Source organism: Melozone crissalis, unplaced genomic scaffold (assembly GCF_028551555.1).
Source record: "Melozone crissalis strain CALT ecotype California unplaced genomic scaffold, PUWL_Pcris_2 ptg000045l_1, whole genome shotgun sequence".
Taxonomy (NCBI): Eukaryota; Metazoa; Chordata; class Aves; order Passeriformes; family Passerellidae; genus Melozone; species Melozone crissalis.
Window position 1 is genome coordinate 18,725,129 of NW_026535823.1, and position 18,385 is coordinate 18,743,513.

Genomic DNA, 18,385 nt, shown 5'->3' on the forward strand with positions numbered 1-18,385 from the left:
TGTAGCAAGTAGCTAAAAGAAATTTTGGAATTAATTACTTTTTAAATTATTTGTTTTAAAATAATTTGTGTTTGGTTTGCTTCTTTAGGGTCACCAGGGTCCTCCAGGGCCCTCAGGGCCCCCAGGCCCCAAAGGAGAAAAGGTATGAACATGGGTTTCACTGATGTGTTTTGTGAAGTTACAAAGGGAGGAAATGTTACTGCACGCCCACTGTTTTCCACAGCAAGCAGCAAAAGCCACCATTTGCAGTATTTGTTAGTGTTGTCAAAGACTAGGAAAAAGAAATGCAAAGTGAGGAAATGGGTCATTCAGAGCTGGAGTCCAAAATTATACTGTTAAAATGTTTGAGGTTTTAAAGCACAAGGTACCCATTGTACAGAACACAGTCTATTGTATCAGACAGCCCCACTGCCCTCAGCAAGCACTGCTGACAAAAATAATCAGTGCAGAACCAGCTAAATATTTACTTAACTCTGAGCTGTGAGTACACCCACAGATCTGCCTGAAAGTCCAGCTAGGATGGACAAATGTCTGTGGTTGATATAAAATGTTAGGGACAGGATGTGGCCTCAGTACTGCTATTTTAGTGTCAAATTTATTGTTTTTCTCTCACGTCTCAAATCCTGAAAACAGATTTGTATGCTCACTGAAACCCTTGTGACCCCAAGAGGGCAGGTACATGGATTCACTTCATGGAGGTTGGATTGGAGCTGCCCTTGACACAGAGCTACAACCTGGAGCAAGTTTTGCAATGAATACTCTGAATAGGCGTTGAGTGGCTGGTGTTGTAAATAGGTTTTGATACAATTTAAGAAACAAAAACTGAAAACTGATTTGTTGACAGCTAGGTGTTTCGGTTGCTGGGTCACTTCTGAAAAACCACTTCGTTGCACTGTGGAAGTTCTTAATCATATTTAAATTGTGATTCTCTTTGCATTACTATTGCTAGGTATCATCTGGAATAAAGAAGTTTTTGTTTATTAACTTGGATGGCAGTTATTTCATATTTAAATTTTAATCAACTTCAGACTTAATGTTGGAGTCTTCTGTACTCTTGTTTTTCTTTCTGTTAAATGTACTTCTCAAAATAGTGGAAGAAATTTTCTTTTTTCCCCTTGTCAAATATCCTGTTTATCCTTTTTTTCATTAAATAAAGACAATTATATAGATATTGTTCAGTTAATAATTTTTTTTTATTATAGCTGCTTTTGAGAATAAAGCAAATATTTAGGGTTTTTTAGTCCTTAATGTCTTTGGGACATTCAGGTGACTGTTAAAATGGAATCACCATATTCATGATATTAAACCATAAGCATTATACTCACTTTTAGCATCTATACAACATCTTCTCTGCTTTTTATTAGCATTTGAACTTATGTGCATAGTAGATGAAGATGAACTTCCAAGTTAACATTTTTTAATACTTTTCTTTGCTTTAGGGTTACCCAGGCGAAGACAATACAGTCCCTGGACTACCTGGGCCCATAGGTGAACCAGTAGGTCTTTCTTTCTCAAAAAAATTATACTAGTGCATCTCAAGACAAGAGCAAATGCATTTGTTTCTGGAGCTTTATATCATTGTCTGAGGAATCAGAACAAAAATATAGAATGATGGTCCTTTAATGAAAATGCTGTTGTGTGCTCTTTCCTGCTTAAACATCTGTGCCCTCCATTTAATGACATTAATGCCATTAGTCTGTGTTTAGATCAGCACATTTTAGAACAGAATTTTACCCTGTTTACCCAGAGTTAGACTTGATTGCTTTACTAATCAAAAATATATTTTTACTTATTTCATTATCACTGCAAACTAATTCAGCTGATTTAGAGAACTGCATTTTGTAACCATTTTTGTACTGAATTCATATGTGGAGTGTATCTGCAGCATTTATGAATCTGTCAAAATTATTAGTACAAACTTCAAAATTAAAGCAGATTTTGACTACAGCAAGTCATTTCAGAAAAGAATCCAATTTTTAATGGATATGTCTTACAGAAGACATAAGAGAGTTTTCCTTGCATGTCTTTCTTGAAACCAGAGTCACTTCATTTATCCATTCAGATTCTAAGTTTATACATTTATACATACATACATATATATATATATATGTATGTGTATGTATGTATGTATGTTTTATATATAAGTATAAATCTGGGGAAGTTCCACTGAGGTCAGTTCTCCCTCCTGTTTCATTAAGCACCATCTAATATTAATCTTTTAGCTTCTAGTCTTCAGTTACAAAAAATTTTAGACTGTGGGTACTGTGTGACTGCAATGCATTCTGTTTAGAAAAATATAATGTTTATTCCTTTATCCAAGCTACCCTTTATGTTTGTATTCCTCAGTTTCCTCTCAGGGGATAGTTTAAGAGAAATCCCAGCTTTCTGTTCATATTTCACTGCAGCATTGTATTCAGTTCAGCTGTTACAGTTTGCTCCCTGGTTTGCTCTCCAGGGTCGAAGTGGTGAACGTGGAGATAGAGGAGAGCCTGGTGATGAGGGCTACAAGGTAATACCTCTTGGGTTTTATCTTTTTATTTGAGCTTGCTAGGCTCTGCAGACATATGGAGTAATGCAGCAGCAGTGTCATCTTCCCTCACAGCTGTGCAGGGATGCTGTGCTGCTCCTCTTTGCACTGCTGCACCCCTGGACACCCTGGAGCATCTTCCCTGTGGGGACATGGGAGCTGCAGCTCCTCAGCTGGAGGAGGCTCCAGTGACCTTAGTGTGTACAAGTACCTGATGGGAGGACATGAAGATGAGGTAGACAGACTTGTCTCTGTAGTGTCCAGTGACAGGACAGGAGGCAAAGGGCAAAAACTGAAACACATGAAATTCCTTTTGAAATGTTTTTTTGGTGATTTTTTTTTGTTTGTTTGGTTTTGGGGGGTTTTTTTGGTTTTTTTGCTGTGAGGATGACTGAGCACCAGAACAGGCTGCCCAGAGAGGTTGTGGAGTCTCTGTCTGTGGAAATACTGGAAACTTGACTAAACAGGGTCCTGGATAATAATTTCTAGCTGGCCTTGCTTGAGAAAGAGGCCATAAATTATCTCAAAATGCCACTTTTAACTTAAACAGTTCTGTGTTTCTGTAATACTGTATTAGTTAACATTTTTCTCTGAAATTTAAGCACTACTTATTTAAAATATAATTCATTAATTATATTCAGTCTTTCAGCGCATAAAAATTGGAAGGTAACTCATGCTCATCACCAATGCAGTTCACTCAAATACAAGAGAGACAGTCCGTGACAGGGAATATCCAAATTACAAAGTAATACAGACAGACATATTAATAAATGCATGAACCAAATCTATGCTTACAGAAGTGCAGAAATGTTTAAACAATATGTAATTCCCACTTGCAGCTTGGAGTAGAGAATGTAAAGAATGACAGCTCTGTAGAGTTTGATCTTGGAGATCTCACCATACTTTGTGTAGGTTATGTCAATGAATCTGGGTCCACCTGACACCTCCCAGGATGGGCTTTACAAGGAATTCTGCAGCTCACTGAGCATGGCAGCCCAAGTTACTGTACTGCAATATGTTATATTTTCTCTTTCCCAGGGTCATACAGGTCTTCCAGGGCTTAGAGGACCTATTGGACAACAAGGACCTCCAGTAAGTATTTCAAACAAGGGAGATTTCTCTATTGACTGTTGAAAATATGTTTTCATTTGCATTCAGATGTTTCCTGGAATTTATTTAATGTATGTTCTTTTCAAAGGGAGAGCCAGGTGAATTGGGAGAGCAAGGACTAAAAGGAGAAAGAGGTTCAGAAGTAAGTACGAAAAAGTAAACCAAAACTGCACTTACCTGGAATTTGTAGGGTTTTGTTGTTCACTGGCTGTCCTTGGAAAACTGTTCCATAAGGCTAAAACTGAGTGTTTGGGTTTCCTTTTCATACCTGCAGGGACAAAAAGAAATATAAAGTGGAAAATTGCATAATGATCTTGGTTAGTAAATAGGTGTTATTTGATAGGTAAGTAGTTTTACTTTGGAGTGATATCAAGCATTATGAGAAGTTCTTTTGGAAACATTTGAGTGATATTTAATTATCCCCTAAAGTGGAGTTTCTTGTGTTCAAGTAGCTCTGGGGGCCAACTGGGATTTTGCTTCTCTGATCTGTAAATGAAGCCTCCTGGTACTGCACTGCACTGAGTTCTCAGAGACCTGGGAATAAGGAATTTGCTACAGAATATAGAGCAATAATGACAGAGCAAGTCATGACAAAGATCAAAGTCCATATCTTTCTCTTTAGAAGTATTAGCTCATCTTGGTGGTGTGTTGAAAATTGCCAAAGTGTTTATGTTATTCCATGAACTGAATGTCATTGGCTTTTGAGATTTCAAAAGCATTAGGCTAAAAGATTTCTTAAAATACCAATTACCATTGGAATTTAAATGAGATATTTTGTCTGAGAAGTTCCATGAACCAACTCTGTTAGAGTTTAAAAATTTTGTACGTAGCTACAAGAATCTGTAGTAGACAGGAATTGACTGAAGCAACAGAAAGGAAACATGATGTGGAGACATTGTGAACATGTGCTCCAGCTATGAACTTGGATATATTGCTCTTACACACTGCTCACATCCCAGGACAAAATCAGCAGTTCCTCTTGAAGAAATGTTTTCTTTGTCTTGCAAATGCCCCTCAGATCAATATTGCCATTTACAAATGTGGAACCAATACCCAGCATGGAGCTGCCCATAAGAGCTTAAAGATTTCCACAGAAGTGTTAACACTGGGAGCAGTGACAGAGCCTTACCTGCAGTGCCACTACTGGTGCTGCTATAGCAAGCCTTGCAAAGCTAATCCCACCAACTGCAGCACTGAATCAGCTGGGTTTTCTTTACATGCATCCAGAAATCTTAATGAAAACAATATCAAGTTGTTTGAATATGCACATTCCAGTTCTGACTTGTGGGCTTTATGCCATTCTTAACAAAAAAGGTGTTAAATTGACAGTAGAACAACATTTTGCTGGTTTTGTCATATTTGCATAATTATAAAACATTTACACTTAAATAACCCAGGCTTTTCCACTTTATTGCATGTTGTGCCACTGCAGCATGGTACTGATAGCATAACCTTTAAGAAGTGTTTTTGAAATAGCTAGTCTAGAAAATCTTGGAAAACTTTTTCTACTTGTTGTTCTATGCTAAAAAGTGTTATACTTGTTCCTGCTCTTCAGCAGTTGCATCTTTTAGAGGTAGGATAAAATTGATGCTATAAATCTTTCTATTCTGTGCAGACTATCCTATAACAAAGTTCTCTGAAAAGCTTTTGACCATTCTGAGCTTTTCTTCCGTGGTGCATGACGTCCTGTGCCACTAAACCACTTACAAGAATGTTATCTGCTCAGTATCTCTTACACTACCACTACTACACTAGTTTTCTTACACTACCAATTTCTAGTTCAGTTAAGATGAAAATAATTCTGGTTTTAAGCAAATTTTATCTTTTGTGTAGGTCTTAGATAAAAACAAATGTTCACATCTGTGGGATGTGACACTATTGCTTTCTAGTATTTTCTTCCACAGACATTCAGTGCATTTACATTGCCTACTTTTCATGACTTCCCTTTTGAGTAGAGGAAATGCAATAAAAGTGCACTTCATCACAGAGGGGGGGCTGATACAGGGGAAATTACCAGATTCATGATGAAAAACATTTTATGATTATTGTTGGAAAAGTTTTAAAAACTGGTTCACAACAGGGAAAAAAACATGCACAATTCTGCCAAAAATGTATTTGCTTTTACTTTAAAAACTTTCTGCTGTCTCCTGAAATGTGAATAAACTGGTCCAAAGCCAGGCAATGTGAACATGAATACTAGAGGGGAACAATCCCCAGCTCTTCTTAGGGGATTGAATTTATGACATTTGTCAGTTCACAAATATTTTAACTTCTAGGGACCCACAGGGAAGAAAGGAGCAACAGGTCAAGCAGGCAAAGCTGGAATTCCTGTAAGTAACAAAATTCTACAGCCTATTTTGAAATAATAAAACAAAGAAAATACTAACTAATAAAACCAGAATTGCATTGTGTCAGGGTTACCAGAAAGTCTTGTGTTCACTCTAAAGAGCCTTTTTATTATCCAGGAAGTGTAAAGGAACCCCTGTCATTTTTGAAAATTAATGATTTTTGAAATTTTGTTAAATTATACTGAATTATAGTCAGTTACTCAGCATATGGAAGTGATGTGCAACTAACAATAAGGTCCTTCCCACTTGTGAAGTTATTTAATTGGCTCATTTGTGGAGTCCATTTGGAAGTTACCACATTATATTGCACAGAACTGTACTTGTGTTCACTTCTGACCCCATCAGTTCTTTGATCCACTGCAGCCTGCAGAAGTTTGGATCCATATGTCCATGATGGATACATGTGGTAAATGCCTTGAGGTTTATTTATTTCTCTTGCTTGCCCTGAGCTGAAATTTTTAATGTTTTTTCTTGAGTTACTGCAGAGGAGCTGACTTGCATGCCCTTCTCCCTGACGGAGAAACCAGAGCAGGAAGCAGTAGGTGTCCTGTAAACATAATGAAGAACAAAATGCATCAAGGTTATTTTGGTCTCCTAATAAATAATGCCACACAAGCACATATTGTAAATAACTTTTACTACCTCACATCAAAACATTGTCAGTAACTGGAGAAAAGCAGCTGTTGCACAGAGCTTGTACCTGCTGGGCAGAGTGCAAGAGGAGCCTTTTGAAGACAAGGAACTGTGTGTCATTTGGAAATACTCAGCATTTTCTTTTGGAGAGCTGCAGGGATCATTCAGCAGGCAAAGGAGAAAAAGGAAAGTGGGACATACAGAGAAATGAGGAGACAGTAAAACTAGAACTTGAGGAAGTTTCAAATCACATCCCAAATGAGGCCTTTTTTGTGCAAGTATAGCACCCGTTACCACAAACTTGCCATATTACAAATTTGTATTTTTGATATGTTCAAATTTGAACAGCATAAATTTGTGAAAGGCCAGTACTGAGCATTTAGTAAAATAAAAGATAAAGAGGTGTATGGTTGGGTTTTTTTCCAGGGATAAATAGATGACTTTATCAGGATTCCTCACTTCAGTTTAAGAATTGACACACTCAGGCATCTTCCAGGCTGGCACACAAATCAGTCCCATGATTTCACATCAAGTTGCTCAGATCCCATGGCAGGGCAAGTCTAAGGTTAAACCAGTAGAATTCTAAAGCAAACATCCGAACTCAGAGCTCCCTCTGCAACTATTCATTCATATCACTGGGTCTGTTGTAATGTAGGATTTAGGAAATACTGTGACTGAAATCCAGTTATGGGAGGGTGAAGATGAAAAGAGCAAACAGTGCTATATTTGATTTGATTTTTTTTCAAGGGAAAACCAGGGGCACCAGGGCAGAAAGGAGCAGTTGGGTACCCTGGACCAGAGGGCAGTCCTGGGAACCCTGGAAAGACTGGGCTGTCAGGGAAACCTGGCCCTAAGGTAAGTTGATTTCCACATTTCCTCTGTGTCATTTTGCATTTTACAGAATTTTCCAGGGTTAAGGTATTTTAAAGGAAGCGACCACTCTCTGTTCCTTGAGTATATGGAAATTAGACCCTTTTTTTTTTTTTTCTGTTTTGCTCCTAATATTCCAGCCAAGATATAAAGTTAGCATAAGGGAAGTGTGCTGTGAGAACAGTTTCATTGGAATATGACAGTAGTAACTACAGCTAAATGAAAGTCATTTCTTAGAGAGACTGCACAATTCTGGTCCTGAAAATTAACCTGAGACTATTTCCTCTTAGGGTCTGAGATAATCCCACATTTCCTTATTGACTCTGTATTTGTAACCTATGTCTCTCCACCTAAATAATTATGAAGCTTTGTCCAAAGCCAGTGAAATAGAGTATTAGGTATGTGAGGTATCTAAAAGCATTCTTGGAAATGGGTTTTTTGTCTGACTGTTCTTTGCTGGGGGCCAAAGGTGGTGACCTGCTGCCACTGGGAGCAGTGACACAGATCTTCAATTAGTCCCTCCAGACAGGGGGACAAGATTCCTTGAGTAGTTCTCATAATTGAAAGTCTGACCATTGTCATTTCCAGTATGAATTTCTCAGTATTCTCCCCAGATGGACCAGTAATTGTTCTAAAAGATTACCAAGGTAGATTTGGAGTTAGGAATTAGCCAAGGTGGTGGATGAGGCATTGTTGTTTCAGGTATGAATTTCCAATCTGGTTGAGCAAAGAGAAAATTAAACAAGTTACCCGTAGGGGGCAGGTGCACCCTACTCAAGCTTCTCCACTCTCAGGTCATGAACCTCTTCCAAGTTCTTAAAATTCTTTGGAGCTGGATTTAGGAGAATCACCCCAAAGGATTTTTGCATTTTTGCCTTTCCACCAAAAATGTCATACAGTCATGGTAAAGACAACTCCATTACAGTTTGTATAAAGAGAGGTTTATAACTGATTTTTGCCACAATGAGTAAAAAGAACAGAACTTTTGCTATGTAAGTTTATCAGTCCATCAATCTATAAGCCACATCACCATATCCAAAAGCCCAAAAAAATGACATTTAATGCAAAAATCATGTTTTATACAACCTTTTTTATTTCTATGAGTGCTTAACTGAATGTCATAGGAAATAAGGAAGATTTATATATGCCTATATTTCTATTAAATTACACCACAGAAATATTCATTTGTATGGTAGCAAATTTCCATTTTTTAGCATGTCAAAAGTGGCTGAACTCCACGTACTCACTAACAGGTTTTTTTCATTTAAAATAGTTCCTTTTGTTGATAGGTTGATGTTCTCATATAATTTCATAACAAATGTTCTGGTCTTTCTTCATCTGGTAATGTTATTGTGTGTGAGTCTTTACAGAGTGCACACAACCATACTAGTATTACCAGCATGCCTGTTCCTTAGAAGTAAACATGTTGAATTTTGAATATTTCTTTGGGAAGGTAGTCTCATTCTGTTTCATGTGGAGTTATTTCTTCTTGAAGGATGAATACTGAGAAGTTCAAACAATTTTCAGCCTTTTACTTTTGGAATATTAGCAGAAATCCACATGATACTGCTGTTCATTGTTCTTTCTATATATTTTGTTGTACTACCATTGTGTGTCCATACATACAGACAGCATTAAGTGTTTTTGGCTGATTCTATGTAATTTGCCTGTTTCAGCATAGAATGAAAAACATGCTTGGCTGTTCTCATTGTAAACCATTATTTTCAATTTGTTAAGGGCAACAAAGGAAACTCAGGCTTGCCAGGTCTAGCAGGTTATCCTGGAGCTCGAGGTCCCAAGGGATTGCCAGGCATGCCAGGGCCCATGGGAGCACCTGGACTAAAGGTAGGTACATACATGGGATCTGGTTGTTTAATTACAGTTTTGCTGATACTGTTTGTTCTTCATGCTGCTTTTGGTGGCTGTGGAACCACCACACTGCTGTTAATCATGTGAGTAAAAGACATCAAGCCTTATTTGAAGGCTAAGATTACAAGTTGTGTTTACAACAAAACTGTAACTTGAAAATAGAGGTCTCATCCATCTGAATGCTATTCCCAACTCCAGAAGCCATCAAAACACTTTGTATTTGTTCACTCCAGCTTTAGGGTCAGATGTTTCCTGGCTTATTTCTTAACTTATTTCTAGCTACTAGAACAGTCGGGATGATTTAAGCATCTAAGCAATCTAATAGCAGAGAATTACCACAACTTCAAGCCTAAGTTTCAGGTTTGGGGGCTAGTAAGTATATCATTTATCACAGGACTTAAATTGGTTTTTTTTAGCCCTTTCAGAAAGAAAGAAATCTGAGTGTACTCCATTTTCCAGTTTCAGGTACCTGATATCAGCATATCCTCATATAAATTAGATTCATTTCAATTTTAAAACAAGAAAACAAGTAACAATTACAGATAATTTCCTTCATTTTGAATAGACTTTTCTTTATTTAGAATAGAATTTTTTCATCTAAAATAATGATTTTTATCTAAACTTTTTCTTTGTGAGATTTTATTGGTAAGCTGTTCTTTAAAACCTTAAGTTACTTGGAAACTGGAAATAATGTATTTTTATCATTTTATTTAGTATAAACTATATTCATTATTTGCAGTGTTTATTGCCACTGCCTCCAGTCTGAATTTTACTTCTTTTCCTAGGCAATGAGCTGTAGGAGGTAGTTCCTGCTCAGAAGTGCTTGCAATCTGAGAAAGGCAAGGAATAGATGAGTTGAGGGCAAACTGTTGCCACATATACTACAGAGTTAGCATAAATAATGAATATACTGACTGAAGACAATAACACAAAGGTAAAACCTGGGAAAGGGCATAAGCACAAAGCATGATACCTGTATATTCACAGCCTTTATTGCACCTCAATAACCTCCTGAGCTAGACATGTCTTCAGTGTATTTGATAGTCCTCAGAGGATTTCTCTTGCAGGAACTTGTCTAGTTTCCATTTGAATCAATGTGGATTTTTAGTCTAACAGCAGGGACTTCAACAAGTACGCTGTCTTGCTCAGAGGATTATTTTTAAAATTCACTTTTCACTGTCTGTTCTGTATTTAATTTTGTGAATTTTACTGATTACACTGAGAGATACCATACTAGAATTGATCCAACATGTATGGTTTTTGTATTTCCAAGTCAAGGAGCAGTCAAGTCACTGCTTTTGCATTTTAGTGTATGCTTAATTATTTTCCTGCAGGAAATAAAATAAATGCAGTAAGTGTATTTCTTAAGGAGAAAGCAAGTTCCATGCTTCTGACAGGAAACCTGTATTTGCATCTGCAACTTCCATAATTCTATTCAAATATATATTTTCTTCTTATTGGCAGGGTGAGAACGGCCTTCTAGGTCATCCAGGAAAGCGAGGCAGAAGAGGCCTTCCAGGATCAGCAGGTGACCAAGGAGCAGCAGGAGAGCCTGGGCTGAAAGGACAGATTGTATGTAATCATAGTGGTTGATGCAAAACAAGTAGTCCAAGAGCTAGCAAGGTGAAGTAATGCTAAGGATGCCTGCTTCTGTTGCAGGGAGAAGATGGAGATCAAGGTTTAATGGGGTTTCAAGGATTCCCAGGTCCAAAAGTATGTGCTCATTCTTTTCTCTTAGATTGTAAGCTATTTACAGAGTGAGAACATTATGAAAGCATAGAATTAATCAGCTTTAACACTAATTTGTTCAAAATATCTCTGGATTGTTGGAACATGATAGGCAGAACTGTGTGCTCCCTGTCTAAGGACAAACATTCTGGGTCAGTGCACTTGGTGTTTTCACTCTTACTGCTCTTAGAACTTATCTTCCTTTCACTGATTGCAAGAGTGTGAAACAGGTGGATAGCTAATGTCCATGTTGGATTAAACTGTTCCTTTGCATTTTCAGGGCCCTGCAGGGGACATTGGCTTAGTTGGAATTCTGGGCCCAAAAGGTCCAAAAGGCCAAGTTGTAAGTGTTTCACTGCATGAAAGAGATTGTTAGGCTGGTTTGAAAGTGGCACATGCTTTTAACATAGAAAATAATCCTTTTTCTTATTAACAAGGCCAGAAGCCTCTACCCAAACCTTTCTGTCTGAGTCTAGAAGCAACACTGCTCTGGTTACATCATGCACACAGACCCACAAACAGAGCTGGGCCCTTAATCTTGAAAGAAAAAAAGCAGGCTCTGCTGACTAAGTGTGTATCTGCTAGTGTAATCTTATGGCCTTGTATTTCTTTGTCTATTGAACATTCTTCTTACTGGCAAAACTGCTCATTGTGTAACTGTGTTCTACAGCAAAAGAAAATAGGGATCAAACTTTGCCTGCAGTAAGACATAGCGGTGCTCAGGCATTATTGATTAATAGGTAGTCTTTTTTTAGTGAAGATTTTCATTTTATCTAAAATGTTCCTAACCTTCACTAGCTCATTCTTCATGATATTCTGCTTTGCTGCTCACCCAAAACCATGGAAACATCATTAGCATTTTTTGCATCCAGTGTGGCACCAGTGTGAAAGGCTGAAGCATGGGAGGCCTTGCTACAACATGTTCTCTCACTGCCACTTTGCCATCACAGAACTGAATTGTTCAGTTAACCAGATGCAGAGCAACAGCTTTAGGGGACTGTTCTAATAGCTACTTTATTTTTCTAAACATTCCTATATGAGATAAACACTGGACACAAGCAGTTTGCTCTAAGTGAAATGGAACTGAAAAGTGGCATTTTAGCAGCACTTACTGGCAGCCATACAAGAGTCCTTGTGGGCAATAATATAACTCAGGGTAGAGTTGGTTGTAGCTCAATAAATATGTGGTCTTTTGTAATCAGAGTACTTAAGTTTCCACTGTTTTTAGTGCATCACTTTTCACGTTAAAGAATGTGTGGGGGCTTTCCAAGCATAAGTATTACAAATTACTAAAATATTTACTTTACTGATTTTGTTGCAATGTGCACTCAATATTTAGAGAGTACCACCATGATCTTCTGGATATTTGATAGGTCAGTGTGCTGAGCGACTTTAAATTAGGACATGTCATGCGGATTTTCTTCATTTTGGAAACGTGGTGAACTAATAAATTCTTTGCTTGTTTACAGGGATATATTGGCCCGGTTGGTCAAGAAGGCATAGCAGGCCCAACTGGCAGGCCTGTAAGTTTCCCTTCACTTTTGCATAATTTGTTTATTTCATTACCCTTTGGTTTAATCATCTTGTTTTTCAACTAGCAACCTTCTTATTTTTCTGTTTGCAAGTAGCAACTAACAGGACCTTGTTATACCATGGTATTTGTTATACCACGCTGTTAAGTTAATATATCTGACTCCAGCATTTGTAGTACAAACAAGAAAAAAATGACTGAAACCAGTGACAAGAAAGTAATTGCAATGGCATTCTGCCTAAGTACAGCCTGCAGACAGCGTGTGTACAGGGGCAGTGGCAAGCCAAGGTGTAAAACAGCACACAGGAATTACCACCTGGGTATTCTTTCTCAGCCTTTGGTCTGAGATATATCTACAGAATATCCACATTCAGTTTCAATATTTTTTATTTCTTGTGGGCTGAACAGTCCAGAGTACCCCTCCAGACACTCTGGGAGTGCCTGTGAGCCCTTGTAAGGCTGTTCCAGGTGCTGATGAGGTCCCTGTTACACTTCAAACATCATTGTGGCCTCTCTGAAGCTTCCAGTGCATCCCAGGCTCCCTGCACTGGGGGAGCTCTGCCCTCATCCCTGTTTCCATCTCTTATTACACTCATGGTACCAGAGCCAAATTGGTTTTGCAAGAGAACCCCTTGGCTCATGTCTCCAGACCACCCAACCATGTAAGGCAGTTTTAGAAACTCTTTGTACCATGAATGTTCCTCTACCTGATCAAGTAGACTTGGAATAAATGAGGATGTCTAAAATTCAGAATAATCATAAAAATAGTAAATATGCAATAAAAGTAATAAATGCAAATATTTACAAGGGAAATAGAAGAAGGGGAATGTCTTTCCACTTGTTGGAAAAATCAGTACTTTGTCTTGCTCCATTCTTTTCAATTGCATTGAGGAGAAAAACTTTACAGTTGTGTGCATTTGTTTGAAGGCTTTTAATGGACTTCATATTGAATGTAAATGTTTGCCATTATCATCAAGAAAGCATTTTAATTGAAGATTACTTCTATGTGTTATGAAATGCAGCCATTAAGATGCAAAATTTTTCCAGAGAAGAACTTTAAGATTTTTGCCATCCTTGGGAACACAATTCAAGTGCAAAACCAGCCAAAATGGTGACAGGAAAATAGTGTCTAATCTGGTTATGAGAGTAGAACTTATAATATAATAAAAATATATATGTGATAAATGGATTTCTTCAGTGATGGAGAGTATTGAGTTTTGTTCTCCAAAGATGTTGAATGTGGATGAAATTGTGGAGAACACAGCTGATCAACAGCCAGCAGTTAAAATTACTGAGAGTAAACATACTCACAAGCTGAAGAACACAGCTTTCCACATGTAGGAATCACAAGGTGTTTTCAACTAATTTCAATTTCTAGTGCTACAGGAAAATTAAACCCCCAGAGCTGTAAATACTTCCACAGATGAGACTGGACTTTTCATGTGAGCAGTATAATTCTCATGGATATTAATCTGCTTATTTCAGTCCTAGGCAACTAGAAAGCATATCAGATTAACAGCTGCTCTCTTTCACAGGGACCAAGAGGTGAAAAGGGCACAAGGGGTGAAATGGTAAGATGAAACGACTTTTGTGCTTTCATTCTTTTGGCTGTGTAAAATCTATTTCTGCATTAGGTTGAACATGCTCTGCATGCCAGGCAGTCGTGTTGTGCTCCTGGAGAGCACTGCCCAGGAAAGCTGGTAGCCTGGGTTAGAAGTGTGACCTTCTTGTTCAAGTTGACTTAAGCAGATATGCCCAGTGGATGTGAGCTGCTGGGCCCTGGTCATACTGCAATCTGTCCATGTTCAGATCTAAAAGGAAAATCTTCAGTCGTATTTGCTGAGGCTCACAGCATGCACATGGTCATAGCTCTGGATCTCCTTGTCTAGAAAGGGAGAAGCTCAGGAGAAGCCCAGACCTGCCGGTGGGTGTCCATGCAATGCATTCCAGCTGTAGGAACTGTGGGCAGCACTGATGGGTTATGAATTTGCTGTTCCATTTTTCAGCAAGAGTCATTCTACATTCGTGAATGTTTGATTTAATATTAAATTTTGTTAGAGCCAGTAAAGTCTCCAATTAATTATGGCTATGTGAAAAGTCATTAAGTTATCATATTTGCAGCAAATTTATGAACACAAAGTTGATAACTATATTACCTTCTATGACAGGTGTATAATTAGTTCATTTTCCAGAACTAGCAGATGTGATCCTGTTCCTGTTTCTCTTACCCTGCCTTTCACCCCATCTCACTTAAAATTATTTAGTTTCACGTATTGTATTTTGCTTTTAGCAGCCACCTCCAAAAATTCAAACTGCCTTATAAAATTTTGAAAAATGAATCTAAAATATTCAAAACATTTTAAAGAGCTAAAGCTTGGAAAGAAGCTTCCTTTCTGTGTCTTGGAGAACTCCCCTATTTGATTCTAATGCTCCAGAGGCAATTGCTATCTCAGAATAAGAGGAAAGCTGTTTTCTCAATTTGCTGTTATCCATCTTAGCTGTCTTTTTCTACTGTTTGTTCATAAGAATTGTTATGACAGCATAGAGCTAAAAATGCTGACACTTATAAAAAAAGATCCAAGAATAATCCTTAAAAAAACATCCAGAATGGTGAACAAGAAACATCTGTTTCCATTATTGGTGCTGGTGTTTAAGAAGTTATTTCCTAAATAAGTTCTTGAATTCATCATGATGAGTTAATCTAGTAATGCTGTCTTCAGAAGAAGAATGTTTAATTTTAAGTCATATACAGTGACATTACTTTCCCCCAAGAAAGGGATTTATTTCCAACTACTATCACATACAAAGGAGACCAAATTTTTTTTCATCCCACTGTGTATTCTGAGCTTTAATTTATACCTTTAAAATTTATATTGGCATTCTTCCTAGAATCACATAGATTTTAACCTTTTTGTAGTATATTTAGTTAGATTTTTCAGTCTGTCAGGGTTACAGAGTTCAGTACTAGCAAGAAATGTCCTTTTATCCCCAGAAAGACACGGAATACAAAATCATGTCTTCTTATTGAGGCCAGTGGTAAAGCACACATTCTTTGTTAAAAATACACTCCTCAAGAATTTAAAAATTCTTAGAAAATATGAATGTCCTTGGGATTGCTCATGCTTTCATAGTTAAGTGTATGTACTATTGTATGTAAAGCCAGGGCCTCTCAGCATTAGTAAAAGTTTGGGATTTTGGCCTTTGAACTTCTGTTCAATCAAATGGAGAGATTAAAGAATTAAGAACACACTGAAACTAACTGGTTTAGTCTCTGCTTTTGTTTTCATGGACTGGAATTACATTTTTCTCACTTAAATTCTAATGCGACCAAAGGTTAAGTTAAGTAGATTTGTAAAAGTAATCCAGTACATTCCAGTAAAACATTTAGCAATTAACTTAGTTCATGAAAAGTGTAATTTAGCCTTATTTTTCTGCTCTGCAGCAGAAAGAATGAACATTGGTAAAATCCCTTCGGAGAGCTATAGCAATTATCTTTAAAAATCTTTAAAATATAATGATACTGCACAAAGATTTGTAAAGATAATTGCTATAGCTCTCTGAAGTTTAATGCATTTAAGAAATGTGATATTCCACAAAGTAGTTCACAAATAGCATTCACTATTTATCCCCTTTTTTTCCCATGGGTTTCACTGGCAAGGAGACAGTGGATCAAGACAAATGACATTCCTCTTTTGCAAAATACCTTAAACTCATTGGAACGGTGCAGGTTTTTATTTTTAAAACATTCAGTTCTATCTCAGAAACCACTATAAAATTGAACCGCTCTTGTCCCAAGACTTCTTGAGTCTTTAAAAGGTGACATATGCCAAGAACACAGAACATTAACTGAAACATTCAGTCATCTGAAAAATATACTGGAATGTCTAAATCTCAGCATTCAGAACAAGGACATCTATTCATCCAAGAGCAATGGTTATTAAGGGACAAACTGTTGAAGACTTTTTACCTTTCCTTGATTTGGTTTTTGAATAATCAAGTCCTGAACCAAGATAAACAAATATATCCTTACAATGTCAAATTTGTTTCTCAAGATTGTTTTTCACACTTTCTCTTTCATTTTATTCTAAACATACTTGGCCAAGCATGATCAGACAGGCCAGTGATATATTCACATGAGACTGAAGGTATCCTGGAGCAGTCTAACAGCACCTGAACACCTGACCCGATTAATTAAACGTGGAGTCAGCCTTCCCAGCTGGCATACAACAGTACAGCTCTGTGAAACCCAATTGATTTGCAACAGCTGAGGAACTATGCCAAAATAATGAATGTAATCTGTGTAAACTCGGAACAGTTTTCTAATAATGAATAACAACAATATTGTATGCATATTTAATCATAATAGGATCTCAAAGAAATTTCAAGCTGGGCAATAATCAAACTCAGAAAAGTAATGACAGCTAGTTACTTCACACAGAACCCACAGGGATATCCATACTACTATCCATACTATACTATATGCTAAAATTACTTGTTCTTCTATTTTCTTTTGCCAACATTAATGATTAACATCTTTTATAAAGAAGTTAATCATTAAATATCTACTTAAAAGATGGCTTCCAGTCCCTTCTATAAGTGTAAGGGGATGAAACATAAATAAATAGGGTCAGGATCTATCAGCTGAAAAGCTCACAGTAAATAAATAAATAAAAAAGCTCACAATCCATAGACCTTATCTTATTAAGGTCTTCTTGGTTAAGTATCAGAAAATCATCTACCTAAACATCCAGAAATTGCTTCAGTTTTGAATATCCTCTATTCGCCAAAGAACACATACAAGACATGGGTCTTCCCTCAAAGCCATTTGAGGCAACATAGCCATCAACATAGCCTTGCATAGAGCTGCTGCTTGGAATTACAGGATGGCCCCCAGTTTTCCCATCCTTCATGATGCAGCAGCTGAGCCCTGGGCAGGGCAGGTGATGTGCAGACATGCTCCAGTTGTGCAGCTGCCACTGTAACCCCAGCAGATGCATTCCCTGGCACCACCCCATGCTCTGCCTCAGGACCTAAGCACTGATAAATTTGCAGCCTCAGTGACTTGGGTACATTGCTCCTATCTGGTTTGAGATACTTTTTTTAAATATGCATGAATTAATATTAGATTGAATCTGGTCTTTCTTTAACCATTTCCAGCTGCCCTTGCTTTTGGCAGCTTGAGCAAAACCCGAGTTCAGCAGTTGTAGCATGAATTGACACTCACGCAGACCTTGCTTGCTGTGAAACCTCACAGCAGAAACACTTGTTATTACTTTATCAAGTGATTTACAGCTTAATTCCTATTTGACTAGATCAGTTTCACAATGTTTGTCAGCGTGACCACGTCACATCAGATTATTTCACTTTTGGCAGAGATTTTGTTCTAGCATGACCGTACTGACGTATGAGGGCTTTGTTGGACCAGCTTATTGTGCTCAAGTAATTGGTACAAGCAGCACTGACAAAAGAATGTTCTGCTTAAATTGACTTAGCTGTGTTGAAAGAGTTTTAGTAATTTAAGGTGCAGATCTAGCCCATGCCTTTCATTCCTTCTCTTTTTCTCTTCTTAAGGCACTGCCACCTATTATTTTCCTTGTGATCATTTGTGCCATTGTTTGTTACAATAGCTCCAAGAAGCTTTGACTATGTAGAGCTTGAAGAACCTAGCAGAGACACAATTGTCACTGCATATTAATAAATGTCCAGAACAAATTCTAACTCAATGTGAATAGTTGAATAAATATTTGAAAGAATTATTCAGATGGGTTT

At 37.5% G+C, this 18,385-nt stretch overlaps 1 protein-coding gene across 1 annotated transcript in view; it reads left to right on the forward strand.

Annotated features, from left to right (window-relative positions):
• Positions 1–18,385, forward strand: part of COL24A1 (collagen type XXIV alpha 1 chain) — a 113,800-nt gene that overhangs the window by 94,286 nt on the left and 1,129 nt on the right. The window contains exons 41-53 of the mRNA XM_054285494.1: positions 89–142; positions 1,440–1,496; positions 2,456–2,509; positions 3,566–3,619; positions 3,726–3,779; positions 5,914–5,967; positions 7,366–7,473; positions 9,226–9,333; positions 10,822–10,929; positions 11,017–11,070; positions 11,366–11,428; positions 12,555–12,608; positions 14,152–14,187. Of these exons, the coding sequence (XP_054141469.1) occupies positions 89–142; positions 1,440–1,496; positions 2,456–2,509; positions 3,566–3,619; positions 3,726–3,779; positions 5,914–5,967; positions 7,366–7,473; positions 9,226–9,333; positions 10,822–10,929; positions 11,017–11,070; positions 11,366–11,428; positions 12,555–12,608; positions 14,152–14,187 (858 nt within the window). The remainder of the gene's footprint in view (positions 1–88; positions 143–1,439; positions 1,497–2,455; positions 2,510–3,565; positions 3,620–3,725; positions 3,780–5,913; positions 5,968–7,365; positions 7,474–9,225; positions 9,334–10,821; positions 10,930–11,016; positions 11,071–11,365; positions 11,429–12,554; positions 12,609–14,151; positions 14,188–18,385) is intronic.